General features: G+C 31.7%; 1 protein-coding gene across 1 annotated transcript in view; it reads right to left on the bottom strand.

Annotated features, from left to right (window-relative positions):
• Positions 1-20,828, bottom strand: part of NDFIP2 (Nedd4 family interacting protein 2) — a 101,505-nt gene that overhangs the window by 10,820 nt on the left and 69,857 nt on the right. The window contains exon 4 of the mRNA XM_074299335.1: positions 15,282-15,369. Coding sequence (XP_074155436.1) covers positions 15,282-15,369 — 88 coding nt within the window. The remainder of the gene's footprint in view (positions 1-15,281; positions 15,370-20,828) is intronic.

Below are 20,828 nucleotides of genomic sequence, written 5' to 3'. Positions count from 1 at the left end.
GGCAGACACTAAGGGTTTGCTTGAACTATACTAATTTACTTCCATCCATCAATCATCATGTACTTATTCTACCTCTACCAGTACTGTCCTAGGTGCTATTAGGGATAGAGAGAATACTTGAACTTAAAAAAGACAATACTACCCAAATTAATTAACATGATATGCCTAATTAACAAAGGAATACTTTACAGAACAAGCCAAAAATGAAATTCACTGGGAACAAAAGATGGAAAATTTGAAAGTAAAATCAATCCATTAATAAATATTTATTAAGTACACAATAATCAGACACTGTACTAAGCTCTGGAGATACAAAAAGAGACAAAAGACAGTCTCTGCCCTCAATGTAATAGGGGAAATGATATGAGAAGATATTCAAGCAAGATATATACAATATAAATAAGAAATAATTAACAGAGGGGAGGCATTGGCATTAAGAAGAGTTGGGAAAGGCTTCCTAGAGATGAAAGGATTTTGGTTAGGACTTACAGGAAGCCAGGAAGATCAGAAGTTGGAGTGGAAGAGAGAGTACCATTCCTGGCTTGCAGAATAGCCAGAGTGTGTTACTGGAACAGAAAGACAATGCCTTGTTTCTGGAACAATTAGGAGGTTAGTATCCCTAAATCAAAGAATAAAGTATAAAAAGACTGGAAAGGTAAGAGATGGCTAAGTTATGAAAAGTTTTGAAAGCCAAAAATACTGAAAGGAGATATGTAAGAGGGGTAGCTAGGTGGTGCAGTGGATAGAATACCAACCCTGAAGTCAGGAGGACCCGAGTTCAAATTTGACCTCTGACACACAACACTTCCTATCTCTGTAACCCTGGGCACGTCACTTAACTCCAATTGCTGGGGGGGAGAGAAGAGGGAAGGTGAGAAGAAGATAAGGAATATAGCACTTCTAAAACATCAAATTCTATTATAAAGCAAAAATATTCCAAACCTGGCTAAAAAGCAGCAAGGATATCATGTTTAAAGGATATCCCTGAATTCAAGAAGACCAGGATTCAAGTTTCATTTCTGTCACTTAACTAGATTTGTGACTCTAGATAAGCCACTTAACCTTTCAAGGAGCTAGGCAACTCTATAAAACTATAAGTTGCCAAGAAAATACTGACCTGCATTGGTAAAAGGTATTTATTTCTTTACCCACAGAGTTCCCTAAATATAACAATAAAATGATAGCTTTAAAAAAACTAATCAGTAAGATAACCTATACAAAGAATAAGAAATTGTTGAATTCAATAACTTTGTTCAATAAACCCCAAATGCAAATTACCTAGGAAACAACTCCCTATTTGACAAAATTTGGGAAAACTATTAAGTAGTCTAGCAGGAATCAGGTTTAGGGTCTTATCTTCTATTTTCTCCCCATAATCCAGTGAATTCATGACCATCAGGAAGAGAGAGAGAGAGAGACTAGCAATACTGATTCCCATTGAAGAAAACCATGGACTTCTTTCTCCCTTATGAACTAGATGAAGCAGTTGGTGACACAGTGGGCCTGGCGTCAGGAAGATCCGAGTTCAAATCCAGACTTAGTCACTTTTAGCTTTGTGATCTGTTTGTCTCAGTTTCTTCAACTATAAAGTTGGGATAAAAGAATCTATCTCCTGGGGTTATCATAAGGATTAGATGAAATAAAACTTGTAAATTAATTAGCATAGTGTCTAGCACATGTTAAATGCTAAAATAATACTGAGTTCTTTCTCTTCTTTCAACCTGATTGCTTCACTGTCAACTTCCTACCAGGCACAAGATAACCCACAGCCTATTGTAAACAAGTATTTGATAAAATTATTCAAATCACTAATAAAAGAAATACAAATCAAAACAAACCTGGTGTTTAACTTCACACAACAAAAAGTATCAAAAATGATGAAAGATAAGAATGAGCAAGGTTGAGGTTGTATAAAGATGGTCAGGCTAATGTACTGCTGATGGAACTATGAAGTAGTCTAATGACCTTCAAAGCAATTTGGAATTATACCCCAAGACTCAAAGGTTCCATTGCTAAGCATATATTCTCAAGAAGATTAATGACAAAATTAAGGCTCCACTTACACATATTTACAGCAGCTTTTTTGTGGTAACAATGCTGGAGAATGGCTTAAACAAATCATGGTACATAAATGTAGTATGTAATATTACTATGCTGAAAGAAAGAAGGAACATGATGAATACAAAGAGGGGGGATGGAAAGACTTATTTAGAAGTGGCATGTGAAGAACTGGGGGGAAAGGGGGGGAGAATAAAAGCAATTAGTACAAAGATATAATAAAATTGAAATAATTTTTTTTAAGAAACCGAATGCTGTAAAATGATAATAATTAAGTTTAAGAAGACAAATATAGATGGGTGCAAAACAACATAATAACATAAGACTTTTTCTATGTGTGTTTCATTTTGAAAAGATCTGAATTTAAATCTGCCCTCAGACACTTAGCTGTGTGACCCTGAGCAAGACACTTAACTTTTGTTTGCCTCAGTTTCCTCAACAATAAAAATGGGAATAACAACCACTTACCTAACCAGGATTTTTATAAGGACCAAATGAATTAATGTATGTAAAGTACTTAGCACAGTTCCTGGCATATAGCAGGTAATACATAAATGTTATTCAATATTTATATATACTTATATAGCATTAATATACAAATATATGTGTGTATTTATGAATATGCCCATTCACATATTTATATGTGAATACATAAACAGTAATAGTATTAGTAGTAGTAGTAGTAGTAGTAGTAGTAGTAGTAGTAGTAGCAGCAGCAGCAACAGCAGCAGCAACTATATTGACATCATCATCATCATCATCATCATCATTTCAAAAGATCTAAGAATTTAGATAGGAAAAAAATACATCTTTATTTTCACTAACTCCCAACTGAAATTTAGCATTTTCTTCAATTATTTAAAAACATTATTCTGAAAGGTTCCACAAGTAGTCAAGGGATCTATTACACACAAAAAAGTTAAAAAGTACTGTTACAGAATAAACACAAATTGTTTATCAAAACTGGGAAAACTAGAATTGAAGAAGTATCCCATGAAGAAAGTGTAGTATCCAAGAAGAATTTAAAATACTTGTTTTTTAAGAAGCTAAATTCCAATTACCAATTGAGACATGAATGAATTATATGTAACAACAATTGAAAATCACTTTGTAAATCATTATTAGGTAATGTCTACAATGCTAATAGTAGGGAGAGGTATTCCAGGTCCCTATGGCACTAGTAGATATACTTCTGTACCCCTGATCTATAAGTCTAAAGCAAGCTTCCTATTAAGGTGGGGTTGTAGCTTTCCCCAGAAGTGGCTTTAATCTCTTGTGTAGCATCCAGTTCTTGTGTATTTCAGGGATTATTCTTATAATAGGTTAGCAAATTTCAGACGAACTTTTATTTAATAATTTTATTTTTTAAAGTACTAAGAAAACAAGAAAGGAGATAAAACAAGACAAAGATTCTGTCCTTGAAGTTAATGTGACAGTGGATATAGTGAAGTACTAACCCCCTATTCAATCAATTCCAATGACAAGGATTTAATATAAAGTCCTAAGACTTTTAAAGCTCTTCATAGCCTTTCCTACCTTTCCAGTCTTTTTATATGTTCAAGCTCTCGACATACTCTGTCTAATGGACAAATGCTATTGTCCAAACATGACTCTGTCTTCTTATTTCAAGCATTTTTCCTGATTGTCCTCCAGGTCTAGAATTCTCTCCCTTTTCATTAAGAAAGTATTCTTTAAGTAATTCTTATTTTGTTTGTTTTTGGTTTTGTTTGGTGGGAGGGTTGGGGGAGGAGGAGTTCTTTTCACTGAGGCAATTGGAGTTAAATGACTTGCCCATAGTCACACTGCTAGGAAGCATTAAGTGTCTGATATATATTTGAACTCAGGTCCTCCTGACTTCAAGGCTGGTGCTCTATCCACTGCGCCACCTAGCGGCCCCTTTTAAGTAATTCTTTAAGAAATGTTGGTAATGAAAGATGATTTCAGAAAGGCCTAGGAAGACTTACATGAACTGATGCTAAGTACAAGAGAACATAAGATTATCATATAATCTTGTTGTTTCTGTGTACAATCAACTGTAATACATGTGGGACTTTTCAACAATGAGGTAATTCAGGCCAATTCCAATAGATCTGTGATGAAGAAAGCCATCTGCATCCAGAAAGAGACGAAATATAAGGACTGAATGTGGATCACAAGATATTATTTTCACCTTTATTTTCTTCTTGTTGTTATTGTTAGCTTGCTTGTCTTTTTCTTTCTCATCCTTCTCCCCTTTTTGATCTGATTTTTCTTGTGCAGCATGATAAATATGGAAATGTTTAACCTATATTGGATTAATTGCTGTTTAGGGTAGGGGGAAAGGGGGGAAAACTTGGAATACAAGGTTTTAGAAGGATGAATGCTGAAAACTATCAGAAAGGCCTGAAGAGACTTACATGAACTGATGATGAGTGAAATGAGCAGAACCAGAAGATCACTATACACTTCAACAATACTATATGATGATCAATTCTGATGGATGTGGCCCTCTTCAACAATGAGATGAACCAAATCAGTTCCAATAGAGCAGTAATGAACTAACCAGTTATGCCCAGCAAAAGAACTCTGGGAGATGACTATGAACCACTACATAGAATTCCTAATACCCCTATTTTTGTCTGCCTGCATTTTTTATTTCCTTCATAGGCTAATGATACACTATTTCAAAGTCCAATTCTTTTTGTACAGCAAAATAACTGTTTGGACATGTATACTATATTGTATTTAATTTATACTTTAACACATGTAACATGTATTGGTTAACCTGCCATCTGGGGGAGGAGAGTGGGGGGAAGGAGAGGAAAAATTGGACAAAAGGCTTGGCAATTGTCAGTGTTGTAAAATGACCCATGCATATATCTTATAAATAAAAAGCTATAATAATAATAATAATAAAAGAAAAGAAAAAGCTTTAATTAAAAAAGAAAGACAAGGAATAGGGTAAGTTGGGGTGATTATTTGTGAATGAAAAGGAGGAGATATACCTCAAAGATAACACAGAGGTAAAAGTAACAAAATTTGTCAATCAATCTATAGATTAAAAGTAAAAAAACCAAAGATGGATGATAGTACTGCAAAACTGGGTGACTGAAAGGAGTATAGTTTCCTTGACAGAAATAAAGAAGTTTAGAAGAGTAGTATATTTAACATGTTGAGTTTGGTCATCATTCAGCTTGAAATGTCTACTATGTAACTTGTGACATGGAACTGATGTGGTTCTGTATTTGAGAAACATTGTACAAATTATTTGTACCACTTCTTTAATTCCATTCTGCTCCTATTCTAGGTAATCATAATAACTTACACATATATGTCTCAATAACAGTAACATCTCAATAATCCAGGATTTTGGATAAGTAAGGTTCCCTAAAAATTGAAGTTTACCCAGTATCTTCACAATTATTATTGAAAGAGCTCTTTCAAATTTTTATCACAGACCAGTAAAGCCAGTGGCGGAAATGTTTTAAGCTAAATTCAGCTTCGTGGTGCAATATCATCTCAAGAATAAGAAAATGCACCAAAGAGCAAAATTAAAAGATGAAAAAATTAGCATCTCCAGAAATTCTACTGCCAAATTCCAGAACTTCAGAGTTAACGAAAAAAATTATCTGAATGTTATTCAATTATTTTCTGATAGACTGGACTATTAATGACTCCATTTGGAATTTTCTTGGCAAAGATATTTGAGAGGTTTGCCCTTTCCTTTTTAAGATCATCTTGGCAAAGATGTTTGAGAGGTTTGCCCTTTCCTTTTTAAGATCATTTTACAAATGAGGAAATAGTTAAGTGACTATTATATTACACAGGCTACACAGTCGTGACGTATCTAAGATGAGATTTGAACTGAGGTCTTCCTGATTTCAAATCTACTCCTACCCAGCTGCTAGTTGTTACATATACATATATGTGTATATGTAACTATGTATGTGATGTAATGTATTTTCTTTATGTAATAAATTTTCTTCTTATACATTTTATAAGAAATCCCACACTGTTTTGTTTTACTGACATTTTATAGTGCAGATTCCTGCCAAATCAAATTGAAATCTCAGATAATTAAAGGTTTACTTTTTTATTTGTTTTCTCCTAACTATATAAGATAAATTTATCAATTTGTTTCATACTCCATTTTATTTTTTTTTAAACTAATAAAACGTTAACAGTGCCTTATAAATAAGAACTCTATTTCCCAATGATAAGTAAGAATTCAAGAATCACCATGACACTGTGGATACAAGCCTAGCTTTGAATTCAGGAATACCTAGCTTCAAGTTCTATCCCTATGTTAATGACTTATAGGCAAGTCTTTTCAATTCTTAGTACCATAAATGATTCTCTAAGAATATAAGTAACAAACAAGCTGCTAATATCCATGATTTCCTGTGCTAAGCTTTTATTACTCTTTAGTATAGCATTCAATGATCATGTCCAGGGATTATCAGCCTCTACTTACATCCTTTAATGACAGAAAATTTACTACTTATTGAGTTAGATAATACTGGGGAAGTTCTAAATGTTAGTGAAATAATTAACATTGACATTCTGAACAAAGAATTTCACAATGATAAAACTTCTTTTAATGATCAGCTAGAAGAGCTGATACTTTCTGAAACTTCAAAGATACAAATTTTCTACAATATAACAAAATGTTATTAACTGAGAACCTAATTTAATTTTAATTAAAATTAGTAATAATTGAACCAAAGAAAAGTAGATATTTATTCTTATTGCCAAGTAGTAATATAAAAAATGTTATAAGTTATTAACCAATATATTTAAGAAAACTAATTTAAAACACTTTAAAAGCCCCTATTTACATATGATTATAAATTACTGTAATCTTCACAAAAATAGGCCCCAAGGATCTTTATTTGAAAATAATGTCCTAGGCTAATTATGTGACTATATACACTATATATATATATAAAACTTCCAACTAATTCAGACTGGTCTTCATCCCATTCAAAACTACTGAATTTTATATAAAAAATAAAAAATATTACTGCAATTATTAAAAAAAAAATTCCTACAAATCCAACCAAAACTACTTTTCAGTAGTTATTCATATACAAAAAAAAGTTATGAAACTCAACAGAATTTAATATAAGTATTATCCTAATTAGTACTTCAGAATAATGTCATTTGTAAAATGCTGCATAATTATTGGTCTGAGGAATGACAAAAGTTTAGGATGGGAAGTCAGGCAGGATGCAAAATGGCTTGGTGAAATATATATATTTTTATACTAGCTCCAGAAGTCCAAGAACACACCAGGCAGGCCTTTCTAATTTATTCTGGTTCCATATAGACCTCCAGGAATTCTAATCTAAATTCTATATTCTAAAGGATTTGATTGATTCCAATATAAGGTGAACCTATGGAATGGTCTGACTAGTCCAAAGTCATACAAACAGTAAGCTTAACAAGAAGAATTTTAATCCAGGTCCTCTCACTCCATAACCAATGCTCTTTTTTTGTTTTGAAACTTAAAATTCAAAATAAGGAAAAAACATTTCCATGTGCAACATAAGAGAAGATTCAAATATAAAGCAAAAAAATTTCCATTTCAAGAAAGCCTAATAATATATACTACACATTGTATTCAGAGTTGTCCATCTTTTTTTTTTTTTGCTGCCTGGGAGGCTTTCTTTTGTTCTCTGCTATGCATTTTTTACTTTATCTCCCCTTCTGCCCCCACCCCAAAGGCTGTAATTAAGCATGGAGATATATATATGTGTATGTATATACACATATACATAAACATCTATAATCATACACATATACATTCCCTCACATATATGTAATAAGTATATATACTATGCTTATTTCCACTTGTCCTGTTTCTCTGAATGTGTATAGCACTTTCCTTCATAAGTACAAATCTTTTCATAATTTTCTAAATCAATTAGCTCATTATTTCCTATACCACAGGAATATTCCAACCTTATACTCTCTAGTTATTTTAAATAGTCTAAAATAATATTGATTAATATGACTGACATATAGTGTGTTTCACTCTTTTGACTAAATCTATTTTTAACTTTTAACTTTGTCTGACTGAGATCCTGCTTTTTTTACATAATAAATCCCACTCCTGATTTTTATTTTATACTCATAACTCTCACTTTTATAATGTTTCCTGAAAGCAACATATTACTGAGTTCAAATTTTAAATCTACTATTTCCATTTTATGGATGAATTCATCCAATTCACAGTCTAAGCTATATTATTTTTATCTTTCCTATTTTTCTCACTATCCAGATATCTATTCCTATTCCTCCTAACTCCTCTAGTTTTCTTATACCCTCTACTCTGTTCTCCTAAAACTTAATCTAACTTGTCTCCAAGAATCCCTCCCTTATCCTCTTCCCCCTACCCTATGCCCTTGCTCTTTTATTTCTTTCTGAATTTATATGCTTCTAAATAAATATTCTGTTCCCTCTTTTACCCATTCCCAATGAATAAGGTTTCAGCACTACCCACGCACCCCAGTAGCTTCTTTTTTTATCTATTTTTCCTTCCTTGCCTCTTTTTAAAAAAGATACTTGTTCCTTTTAAAATCACCCTATCATACTCAGTTTAGTCCAAGTTTTTCTATCAAACTACCCATACAAAAATGGCAGCCATAAAAAACTTGATAAGATTTTCATATGAAAGAAGTAAATAATTTGACCTTATTGAGTTCCTTATAATAGGTTCTTAAAAGTTTACTTTATAAATTTCTACTGGATGTTTTATGTTGGATTTTCCCTTGAGCTTTGCTGTTTTCAATCACAATACATTAATGTCTTTAAGTTCATTAAATAGCCCTTTTTATTCATTCAGGATTATACTTGTGATGGATGTGTTATCATTGGTTGTAACCCCAGCTCTACTGTTCTATGAAATATAGTATTCCAAGATTTATGCTCCTTAAATCTACTATACATTGTCTTGTGTAATTTTTATTGTAGTTTCACAGTATTTAAATTGATTTTTTTTTCCCTATTGCTTTCATAGTTCCTCCTTTACCTAGGAACTTTGAAACTTGGCTATGCCCTTTTTGTAGTGGCAAGAAATTAGAAACTGAATGGATGCCCATTAATTAGAGAATGGCTAAATAAATTATGGTATATGAATATTATGAAATATTATTGTTCCGTAAGAAACGACCAACAAGATGATTTTAAAAGGGCCTGAATAGACCTACATGAACTGATGCTAAGTGAAATGAGCAGAACCAAGAGATCATTACACATGGCAATAAGACTATAGGATGATCAATTCTGATGGACATGCTCTCTTCAACAATGAGATGATTCAAAGAAGTTCCAATTGTTCAGTGATGAAGAGAGCCATCTTTCACAGAGAGAGAGAACTGTGGGAACTGAATGTGGTTCCCAACATAGCATTTTCACTCCTTTTGTTGTTTGCAGCTTATTTTGCTTCTTTTTTTTTTTTAACTGGTTTAATTTGATTTTTCTTGTGCAGCACAATAAATATATAAATATGTATGTATACATTAAATTTAAGATATATTTCTTGTTTAACATACATTGGACTACTTGCCATCTAGGGGAGGGCATGGGAGAAGGGGGGGAGGGAATTAGAACACAAAGTTTTGCAAAGGCTAATGTTGAAGAATTGTCTATGCACATTTTGAAAAATAAAAAGCTTTAATTAAAAAAAAGAAGAAAAGAAAAAAAGAAACTTGACTATGATATTCTTTCTGGCATCTCTTTCAGGTGGTGTTCAATGGACTTTTTTCTATTTATGTTTTGCTTTCTTGTTCTAGAACTTTAAGGCAAGTTTACTTGATAATTTCTTGTAATACTGAGTCTTGGGGTAAGACTAAGATCCTTATCACTATTATTTTCTGTGGGTTGCTCTGGGGTTCAACCTTAGGATCTATTCTCCACTCCTACAGCATCAGAGCCTCCAGTTATGCTGTCCTACCTGTGATCTTACTCTCTGGAGTCACTCCAGTAGATTGTCCTACTTACAGTTCTCTTTACTAGAACTGAAACCAAGCACTCTACTCTCTTGTAAGTGCCCACAGCAAGCAGGGTCTCCAGCCCTCTGCTATTCCAGTTAACAGGTGTGTTCTAACTCCTTCTCCTCTACAGCAGCAGGCCAGCCTGGGACAAGTCTGGTCAGTATAGTAATGTTTGTCAACCCCCATCAGTGAAAAGTCCTTCAATCTTCTCCTACTCAGCCTTCAGATCCTGACAATTTCACTGAGATGAAAATTTCTGAGGCTGAGATTACCTCTCAAGCCCTCCTGCTTCCAGGACTTTTTTATTATTCTGAAGATTTGGTCCGGAGGTGTTTGCACTTCACTAAGGCAATACCTGTATCCCAGAGGTCAAGTCTTTCCTGGGGTCTTCTTAGGCTATCTAAGGAAAATAACTACTTTACCCTGACTTTTGTTTATTTCCACTGCTTTATATTCTCTCTGAGGTAATACTCTTGTCTTTTTTTCTGTGGAGAAAATTTCAAAAGCCAAGTTTCTGACCTGGTCCATCCTATTCTCTGCCTCTATCTTGTCCAAAGACAGATACCGAATGAATAAGAAATGAAAGAGTATATTTTTCCTATGGTGTGGAGGCCACTAATATTATTATTAATATTGAAAAACATTTTAAATTGTAAATCAAATTGTAACTCAAAGAATTATAGACTTTCCCCAATTCTTGGTAATACCTATATGCTGAGTAGCCACAAAATAAATTAATAATAAAAATTAGAAAGTATGTATTTTTTAAGGAGAATAAAAGATAAGACAAACATAAAGACTTTTAACACTAAAAAGCAATAGGCTAAAGTATCTAACAAAGTCGAAAAAACTTATACAATGGATTAAAAGCAGAATTAAAGAATATATTGTTTATAAGAACACATTTAAACCGGAAACACTTAGATTTAAAATGAAAGCCTGGTCAAAGATTGTATTGTCAATATGTCAATATGTCAAATATGTATTGTCAATATCACAAAAATCAGAAGTAGTACTATTAATAAAACTTATTTCAAGCTAAAAAAATATATTAAAATAGAGAAAAACATCATATTATGATTTTTTAAAGTGCTGAACAAAACAGTAATCCTAAATCTACATACATCTAAAATTTTCCAGCAAATATCTTTATAAACTTTTAGCAGATTTAACCAATGTGATACTGAGAATTTTCACATTACCTTAATAATAGTTTTATCCTGGTTCTTTGTTTTTTTGTTTTGTTTTGGTTTTGCTGAGGCAATTTGGGTTAAGTGACTTGCCCAGGGTCACACAGTTAGAAAGTATTAAGTGTCTGAGGCTGGATTTGAATTCAAGTCCAGCACTCCATCCACAAAGGCATCAATCTGCCCCATCCTAGTTCTTTTAAATATCTCCCTCTCTCTCCCCCTCCCCTGGGGAGGTTTGTTATTGTATATTATGTAAATGATTATATCTGTTTTATTTCCAAATATTCTCTTCCTTCTTCATAAATATAATGAATTTTGTTCAGTGGATAATTCTATGTTCAGCCTATTTTGCTGTGAGGATGAGCTTCTTAATTGTATAAATAACTTATACCAATGTCTGTAGTCCTTCACTTGAAAAGTATACTGTGATCTGAATTTTATTAATAAGTGATTTCCTCATTTCTGGCAATTTGTAGTGTTGCCACTCTTTCAAGTGAACGCTGTGATGCCTAATATAAATAGAAAAAGAACTTTCTTTTCACATTAAAATATACTGATAATATGTGCGAGTGAAGAAAAGTTTCTCTGTCCAAACTGCCAGAAGGCTTCAAAGTAAAAACAAAAGATGTGATGATCATCCAAGACAATACCAATAGATTTGGGATAGAAAATGCCATTCAGATCCAGAGAGAGAACTATGGAGACTGAATATGGATCAAAGCATACAATTTTTACCTTTTTTTCTTTGTTTTTTTTTTCTCATAGTTTTTCCCTTTTGTTCTTATTTTTCTTTCACAACATGTTTAATATGGAAATATGTTTAAAATGACTGTATATGCATAATCTTTATCAGATTGCTTTCTTTCCTGAGCAAGGGAGAGATAAAAGAGGGAGGGAGGGAAAAAAATTTGGAATCTTACAAAAATGAATGTTGAAAACTATCTTGTATGTAATTGGAAAAATAAAATACTACTGAATTTTTTTTAAAGAGCTAACACTTTCTAAAAACCCTTTTAAATTAAGAGATAGCTGAAAGAATTTATAAAGGTTCAATTCAAATAAAGGAGGATTTTTCTAAAACCAGAGAAATAATTGATGGACAGAGTAAAATGCAGTACAGATGCCAGTTACAAGTGGCCTACAAAACTCCTTAGTGTGACCTGAACTAGATTAAAATTTAATGGGAAAATGTTTAAGAAAATAAAAGTACATTAAATATGTTTATTTTTAAAAAGTCAAATTCTATTTAACTGACACTACTAATCTATCCCATATTCTTTCATCTTATTCAAATTCAAAGGCTGAAAGTTCTATCAAATGCTGTACTAAAATCTAAGAATAGAAAATAATATTCACCTGATCTAGCAATTATCAAGGAAAATAGATTAAGCTAGTTCAATTTGTTTATAATAAAATCGAGTTAGTTGCTAATGAGTGGTATATACCTTTTTTAAATGTTCACATACCATTCATTCCTTCAATGAAAAGTTTTAGAATTTTGTCAAGTCATGCAAGAACTAAAGTTCTAGATTTATACAGACTAGCTCAATTTAGGAGATTTATCAGTAATCAGCATTTTTTTTTTCATGCTGCTATTCAGATTTTCTCTTGGAAACCTCAGGATTTGACTTGTTTTCTTCTGATCTAAACGTCTTCTAAACGTCAAGCTAACAAAGTAATTTGTTATTGTTACTTTACTGGTAATTCATTCAGCACCTGCTTTTGTCATGGCTTGAAAATTCTGCTGCTATTCAATTATTGCCAAACTACTCCCTACTGCAGGAAGGAAGGAAAGAAGGGAGGGAGGGAGAGAAGGAGGAAGGGAAGGAGTGAGAGAAGGAAGAAAGGAGGGAGGAAAAGAGGAAGGGAGGGAGGGAAAGAGAAAGAAAGAGAGGGAGAAAGAAAGAGAGAAAGAAAGAAGGAAACCTTCCCATACATACAATACCAAACTTTGGAACTAACACACTCAATTGGTGTTTATTTTCTTTTTATGAAATAACTATATAAATAAAAACTGCATAAAGAAGGCAAGCAATTGAAAAAGCATTAGTTACATGCTTATTAAACCAAGAAATAAGATGACTACTATTGACCATTAATTATTAAAACATCCTTTTCCTTTTAATAATTTTTTTTTGCAAAACACAATGGCAAGTATTTAAAATACAAATGTTTCAAACTACTTTAAATATAACCTATATCTCTAGTCTGCTTATAATAACCATAAAGTGTCAAGTGAGGAAACAACCACTAGGTGGCCTGGAAGACATGGCTCAAATTGCAATTTATACATTTGCCACTAGATGGTAGTTAATGATTACAAAAAGACCTTTGCTTGTGGAAATCATTAGATAAAATCAAGAAAGTTCCTGGAAAATATAAATCAGATAGGAAAAGAGGAGGAACTGAAGGTCTGTGTATCAATGGTCAATATTGATAGAATATCTCTTCATTTTGGAAAACAAGTTCAAAAATATCCATCAGGGATATATTTAGTAAACCAGTTTCAAGCCAGAAAAGTTTTATAGTTATTAATAAACCTGTTAGTAAGAATGATATGATAATGAACAGATTGCTTTTCACTTAAAGGTAACTGAAACACTTACATGATAAGCACACACACACACACACACACACACACACACACACACACACACAAAGACAGATTAGAAAAAAATACAAAGATTAATCTGTCCCAAATAAATACTTAAATGAGAAGACTAATGAGAACTAGAATTTAAGTTTAGAGAAGCTGTCATCAAATGGCAATTTATTTTATTGTTAGTAAATAATATGTAAATGATTATACTGCCTATTTTTCAAAGGAAATTAACTATGAGAAAACAATAACAGATATTTTCTTAAGAAAATAGGCTATTTAGAAAAGTTATTTGTGCTGTAGGAAAGAATGTGTTAGTCTTCAACCTCAATCATACAAAACTACCTAATATTTAACATGATTACTGATCTAAAACAATAGATAGTACCATTATCAATGGTATCTTCTAAATAAGAAGGTATATGTACCATTCTCAATCCCTCACTATCAACCCACATTTCCAATATGTTAGCAAGTGCTGTAGTTTCAAATACATCTATCTCCCATATGAGCTCCCTTCTGTCCTCTGACACAGTCATTATCCTGGTATAGCTGTACCTCAATGCTTCATGAGTAGTCTGTGGCCAAGCCTCTTCGCTGCCTTTTCATCTCCTTGCACTAATCCCTTCCACATACTCTATGATCCAGCCTTCTTGCTTTTTCCCATACAAGATACTCCATCTTCCACCTCTGGGCATTTTTTATTGCCTGTCCCTCATCTCTGGAATGGACCCCCTCCTTTTGGCAGTATTTGAGTCTCAATTTAATCCCATTTTCTGCAAGAAGCTCTTTTCAATGTATCTCTTCGCTTACCTCAAATTTACTCTGCATAGATATAATTTACACATAATTGTCTGCAAGCTGTCTCCTCAATTACAATAAGAGGAAAGGGCAGTTTGTGCTTTCTATATACTTAAAAAGTAGCATATTGCTGGCATATATCAAGCACTTAATAGAAATATGTTGATTTTTCTTGACTTATTTTTATCTATAACACAATGCCCAGCAAAGAGTAAGTGCTTAAATGCTTGTCAAAGTTAACTAATTGATGTAAGTGTTTACAGTCATTGTTGAAAAAGTGTTTTTTGATGTATGGCATCAAATTTTTTTGTCGTTAACAATGAATTGGATCTTGCCTTTTCAGTCAACTGTAAGACTACAAAAATGTGGTCTGCTGTAGAATATAATTTTCAAAGGTTTATTCCTTTTTTTGCATTTTTTAATCAATGACTTTTAACATTTCATTTAAGGTTCTTCTTAAGAGTTTGCAAAGAAGAGAAAGTTAGTATATAAGTCAATACATATGGAATTTTTATAATTGACTTTTTGTTTTTTAAAGCTCCTAACCCAAACAAAAAACTTATTCTTCTCTATTATGTTCTTTTGAAATCAAATAGTTTATAATTACTATTTTGGTATATTTCTACAAAAGCTGTTTCAAAATGAAAAATTACTTACTGAAGAATGCCAGCATGAAGATACCATCATTACCCACTCTAAGCTGATCTGCATCACTGAAGTCATCTCTTGGAGGAAACTCTTCTTCCTGTATATATATACATACATATGGCATGTAAAGTTATTATTTCCCATTACAATCATAACAAATTTTAAATGTAATGGTAACAATGGAATCAAATATAACTGAAGCTTCCATTAGTTTTTTTGCTTTATTATTAGTTCATTTGCTATGAACTTAAAGGATTTTACTAATGAAGTTATAATTTCCACATTTTAAACTTCATGAAATTAAATTCTAAAATAGCAAAATATAAAACCATTTGAAAAATTAACTACAATGTTCAAGTTAAACGAAATTTTATAGCTGACAAAATTTTAAATTTTAATAATGTATTATTTAAATAAAATATATAATGATCCTAATATATAAAATCAGAATACAAAAAAAATCATGAATTTTTTAATAGTTAAAACACTTAAACTTTAGGGGTATATATTATGTCAAATTTCAATTCACTTCGAGTTTTTAATCATGTGATTTTAAAAACCTTGTGTTCTTGACTGTCATTTTACAACAGTTTCACTTAATTGATTTTTAACATTACTCAAACCAAAAAGTCAAAAATCTTTCAACCTGCATAATAATTATGAAATTATTTATGCCTTTAGTTTCAATTTTTAAAATTTAACAATAAAGAACTATTGTCTATTTGATTAGAGCCAAGTGGCTCACAGACAGACAATCTACATAAATCTAAAGATAAAATTTTAAAACTTACTTATATACCTATTTGATACAGAAGGAATTATGTGTGAAGTTATAAAATATTAAGGCTATCAGGTTAAATGGAGAGAGATAAAGACTGCATCTTCTATAATGATCAAACCCAACAATAGAGACATTATTCATAATTACCTTGAATAATATCATAACAGTGCTAAAAAGTATATTCATAATGGTTTTCCTAATGTTCAAAACAGGACCCATAATTGATCCACGACAATTTAAATCATCAATTTAAAAACTAAGTGTTATATTTGCCACAAGAAATGTGTCATTCCAATATACTTTGTCTCTGTGGCCTATCTCAAAGATGTTGGCAATGGCCATCTTAGAAATCTGAAATTTCCAAGACCCTTCACAAACTACAATTCTTACATAATGGGGTCTATATGCATAGACTTTATTGCATAAATATATATATAGAGAGAGTGTGTGTGTGTGTGTGTGTGTGTGTGTGTGTGTGTGTGTGTGTAAGAAATAAGTAAAAAAACAACTAATTTAGAATGTTACATCATTAGTGAAATATCTTTTAAAAGCACTTATTTTCAAAAGTCTATAGCATTACTAAGTGACTGAAGAAATAAGTGCCTATTTATCGTATTGTTAAAAAGGATTGTCAATATGGCATCAAACAGGATAAAAAAAGTTTTTTAGATAGCTTAAGGGGAAAAAAATCAACATAAATACTGACAGTAGCATAGGGTTAGTACTGAGTCTGGAATTTATTTCCCAAATAATTCCATTCCTCAAAAAAGTCATTCCTCAGGATCTCTTTTGCTTAGCATGGGTTTTAAAACAATTGTGCAGAAACACTTTTTACTCATGTACAAGTGGAAAGAACAATTTATTTAAGATTCATTAGTATACCACTAAATAATATTCTATACTATTCTGCTTTAACAGGATACTCTAGTTAGCTATCCAGATACCCCATAATTTAAATCTGCATAAGATAAATTATAACCTCTCTAAGCCTCAGTTTTTTGATTCCTCTTAAAAGAATATTTATGCTAACCATTTATACTAACCACTTGACAAAATTTTAAGCAATAAATTATATAGCAAATGCAAATTACTTATGTACAATACTTCAGTAGCTATAGGCATAATTTGTTCTCTCAACTTCCTCAGTGCAACAAGCATTATCAAAATGTTGTACCTGCCCCGGGGTCACTATATATAGTATATATTTAGTTAATTTTTTTAAATTTGATTTTACCCATGTTTTACCTTCTCTGTCTCATAAATTTAAATCCTTTAATTCCAACACCAGTTTAAGCATTTAAGAATCTTTGAAGCTTTTGCCAACTTTCCCTTAATCTCAACAATTGCATCATGTCCTATAATTTACAATACTTATTGTATCTATAAACATAATTTAACAATTGATTTCTCTTATGTTATTTACTAATTGCTTCCTCTATGTTTGTTATGGTAAACACCAAATGATACCATATAAGGAAATTGATTGTATTTTAATATGTTAATGATTTGATGAGTTAACGATATGATGTTGTTTCTTAATAAACTATTAATGGTCATATCATTGACTTTCTAGAACAAAGATAAAAATCAACACAGAAAAACTTTAATAAAAATGAGATTAGATGTCAAAAAATTAAAGAAACTAAAACCTACCTGTTTTTAAAAGCTATAGATGAAGAAAAATGAGAAATATATAGAAGAATAGGCACCAATATATTATCACTAGTTTCTAAAGAAGTATAAATGATATAAAAAAAACTATCATAACAAGGATAATCAAAAAACCTTGAAACTAGCAAACTAAGCCAAAGGAAATATCAGTATAAAATCCAACAGAACAAGATGCTGGAAGAATATGAACCATATGACCTCATAAAACAGCAACAAGAAGCAAAAACAAACTTACAAACAAAAGGTCCCAAGAGACCATCTGAGCAGATCATCCTAAAGGCCGTTTGAGACTGGAAGGACAACAAACAGATGAAACATGGACTAACCCTGTGGATGTTTCTAGAATTCTTCTTTTCATTAGTGACAGCAGAATTGCCATATTTTAAGTCTTAATCCTATAATTCATAGGCAAGTAGCTAACTAGTCCAAATATAAACAGAGATGATATGTACCACAGAAAACATGATTATGAGGGTTCCAAAGAAACAATTTTTAAGATATTTGATAGAGGGGTAAATACTAAAAGCTGATAAGAAATCTCAGTCGTTAAGTCAGTTGGACATATCATATAGAGTACTGGGCCTGTTTGAATCCTGTACCTCATATTCATAATAGTATTATTGCCAAAACACTTAAGTGTTAGTCTCCCCAAATATAAAACTGGAAAAATAATATTTCTAATATATAAACCTAAGAGGTTTGCTGTAATCATATAAAATCAAGTGACCTAGGAAGACCCTCTAAAAGAATGGCCTGAAGGAGATTTATATGAGACAATATTTGGAAAGGATAAGAACTTGTGACTAGGATATCATCTGAAATAATAGAAAAAGTATCCGTATAGATGAAATCATGGTCTGTCAAATATGATCCTATATTAATCATTCTTAAAACTTTTTTCAAGTTAGGAGTATGCCTTATACAATTTCTGTATTTGTTAGGGAATTTTGCCTAGCAAAATGTTGGGCACATATTCAATATACATTGGTTGAATAGTTAATATTTATTTTATGGCACATGGTTTTAGTTTAGATAAAGAGGTATTTTGTGGAAAGAGGAGGGATTGGGGGGTTGTTTGTTTTATGACCCCTACTCACTATAAGTTTACAAAGCAACTAGTTAACAACATGTGAAGAGGCTGAGTTCCAGAATTTGTTTTGGAAATATTTTTGAAAGTTAAGAATATATATGCCCAAGCAAAACTATAAATGAAAGATTTATATAATCATAATGTTGAAAGAGAGACCTTAAAGGTCAACTAGTCCAGCCCATAATATAAACAAGAGTGTCTTTAACAAAATCAAGGTCTGACAAGTGGGTTGTCTGTTCTCCAATAGCTGACTTTGAATGAAGAAAAAAATCATTACTTTCTGAAATTGTCTGTTCCATTTTTTTAATAGCTCTATTAGGTTTTCTTTATGTTAAATATAAATTTGATTCACTGTAATTATACCCTTTCTAGTCCTGCCCTGTTAGGTCAAATGGTTGAAATAGTCCTCAATCACCATGATCATTAACCATCCTTTTGATGAGAAATTCTAGAATTTTGCTGGGAATCAATGTCAGACTCAATTGTAAGATTCCATTTCTTTTTGTCTTTTTTGAAAATTGGGACAGTTACTATTTTTTGGCCTTTTGATACTTCTAAATTTCACCACTATCTTTCAAATATAGGAGACTTAGCAATCACTGCTGCCAGGTTTTTCAGGAATTGGGGAAGTCAGGTTATTTGAACTCCATGAGAGCATCTAGGAACTCTATTGTAGTCTCCTTACTTATCTTTATAATAAAATTCAAAGAAAAACCAGAGCAAAGTAGAGCTTTTATCTCCAACATTCTGGCGACAATGTTTTTCTTATCAAATATTAAAATGAATCAAAACTAGTAGAGATTTATTTGTTAGATCTTACAGTTAATTGACACTAAAATTTAAAAAAATTCCTGACAAAGTAAATATTAGAATGTTTCTAACAAGATTTAATCCATTTATGTTAAACTTTAACTTTTACACACTTGATTTTTTTTTTTTTTTAATTAACTTCACAGGTAAGAAATGGAGGAAGCATACTTCTGGTTTATATGAAAAACATATAGTGATTTTATTATAATGCAAGCTCAATATGAGTCAATAATGTGTTATCAGTCCATTAATTCACTTTTATTCACATTAAAAGACAGAATTCCACAATTAGAAGGATATAAGCAGGAGGGTATTGATAAATGTTTAACAACTGCCTCTTCATTGTAAAAACAATGTGCCAATGACATACTTTTAAGTTTAATCTATATTATTAACATTTCCTCCATCATTTACTTAAGTTTAGATTAAATAAAACATCTCTCGAGTCCGGATTTTTAGCATTTGCCAGTTTCCAAAGTATAAATGTCTAATATTAAAAATGTAACAATTAGGTTTGGTTCAACTGGTTCTAGGACCTCCCTGGTCATATGACCTGCATATTCTATTCCAGTCAGACAAAAGCAATATTACTGTATTTAATTCTAAAACCACTTTTTAGGAAAGAATTTAATAAGCCAGAGCAGAGTTCTTAACCTGTTTTATATCATGGATCCATTTAGCAGTCTAGTGAAACTTTCTTGGAACCCCTCAGAACCTTTTCATGGATTCCTCAGAATAATGTCTTTAATGCATAGAATTACAAAAGAAACCAATTATACAAAATCTAATTATTAAAAAAAAATTTTTTTAATGCAATGAATCTCAGACAGGTTAAGAATCCCTGAACTGGAGTGTCACTGCTGAATCTATATCCCAAAAAAGATCATAAAAGTCAGAAAAAGACCCATGTGTAAAAATGTTTTCAGCAGCCCATTCTGAAGTCACAAGGAATTAGAAATTAAGTGGAGGCTTATCATTTAAGGAATGGCTGAATAAGTTATGGTATATGAATGTATTAGAATACTATTGTTCTATAAAAAGTGATAAAGCAAGCTGATTTCAGATAAGTCAGGAAAGCCTTACATGAAATGAACCAAGAGAACATTACACCTGGTAACAATAAGACTATGTGATCAACTTGGTTCTTTTCAACAGGACATGATTCAAGGCAATTCCAATAGACTTGGGAGAGAAAATGCTATAA

Source organism: Sminthopsis crassicaudata, chromosome 3 (assembly GCF_048593235.1).
Source record: "Sminthopsis crassicaudata isolate SCR6 chromosome 3, ASM4859323v1, whole genome shotgun sequence".
Classification (NCBI taxonomy): domain Eukaryota; kingdom Metazoa; phylum Chordata; class Mammalia; order Dasyuromorphia; family Dasyuridae; genus Sminthopsis; species Sminthopsis crassicaudata.
Note: the sequence above shows the minus strand (reverse complement) of the source record. Positions and strands in the feature narration are given on the sequence as shown.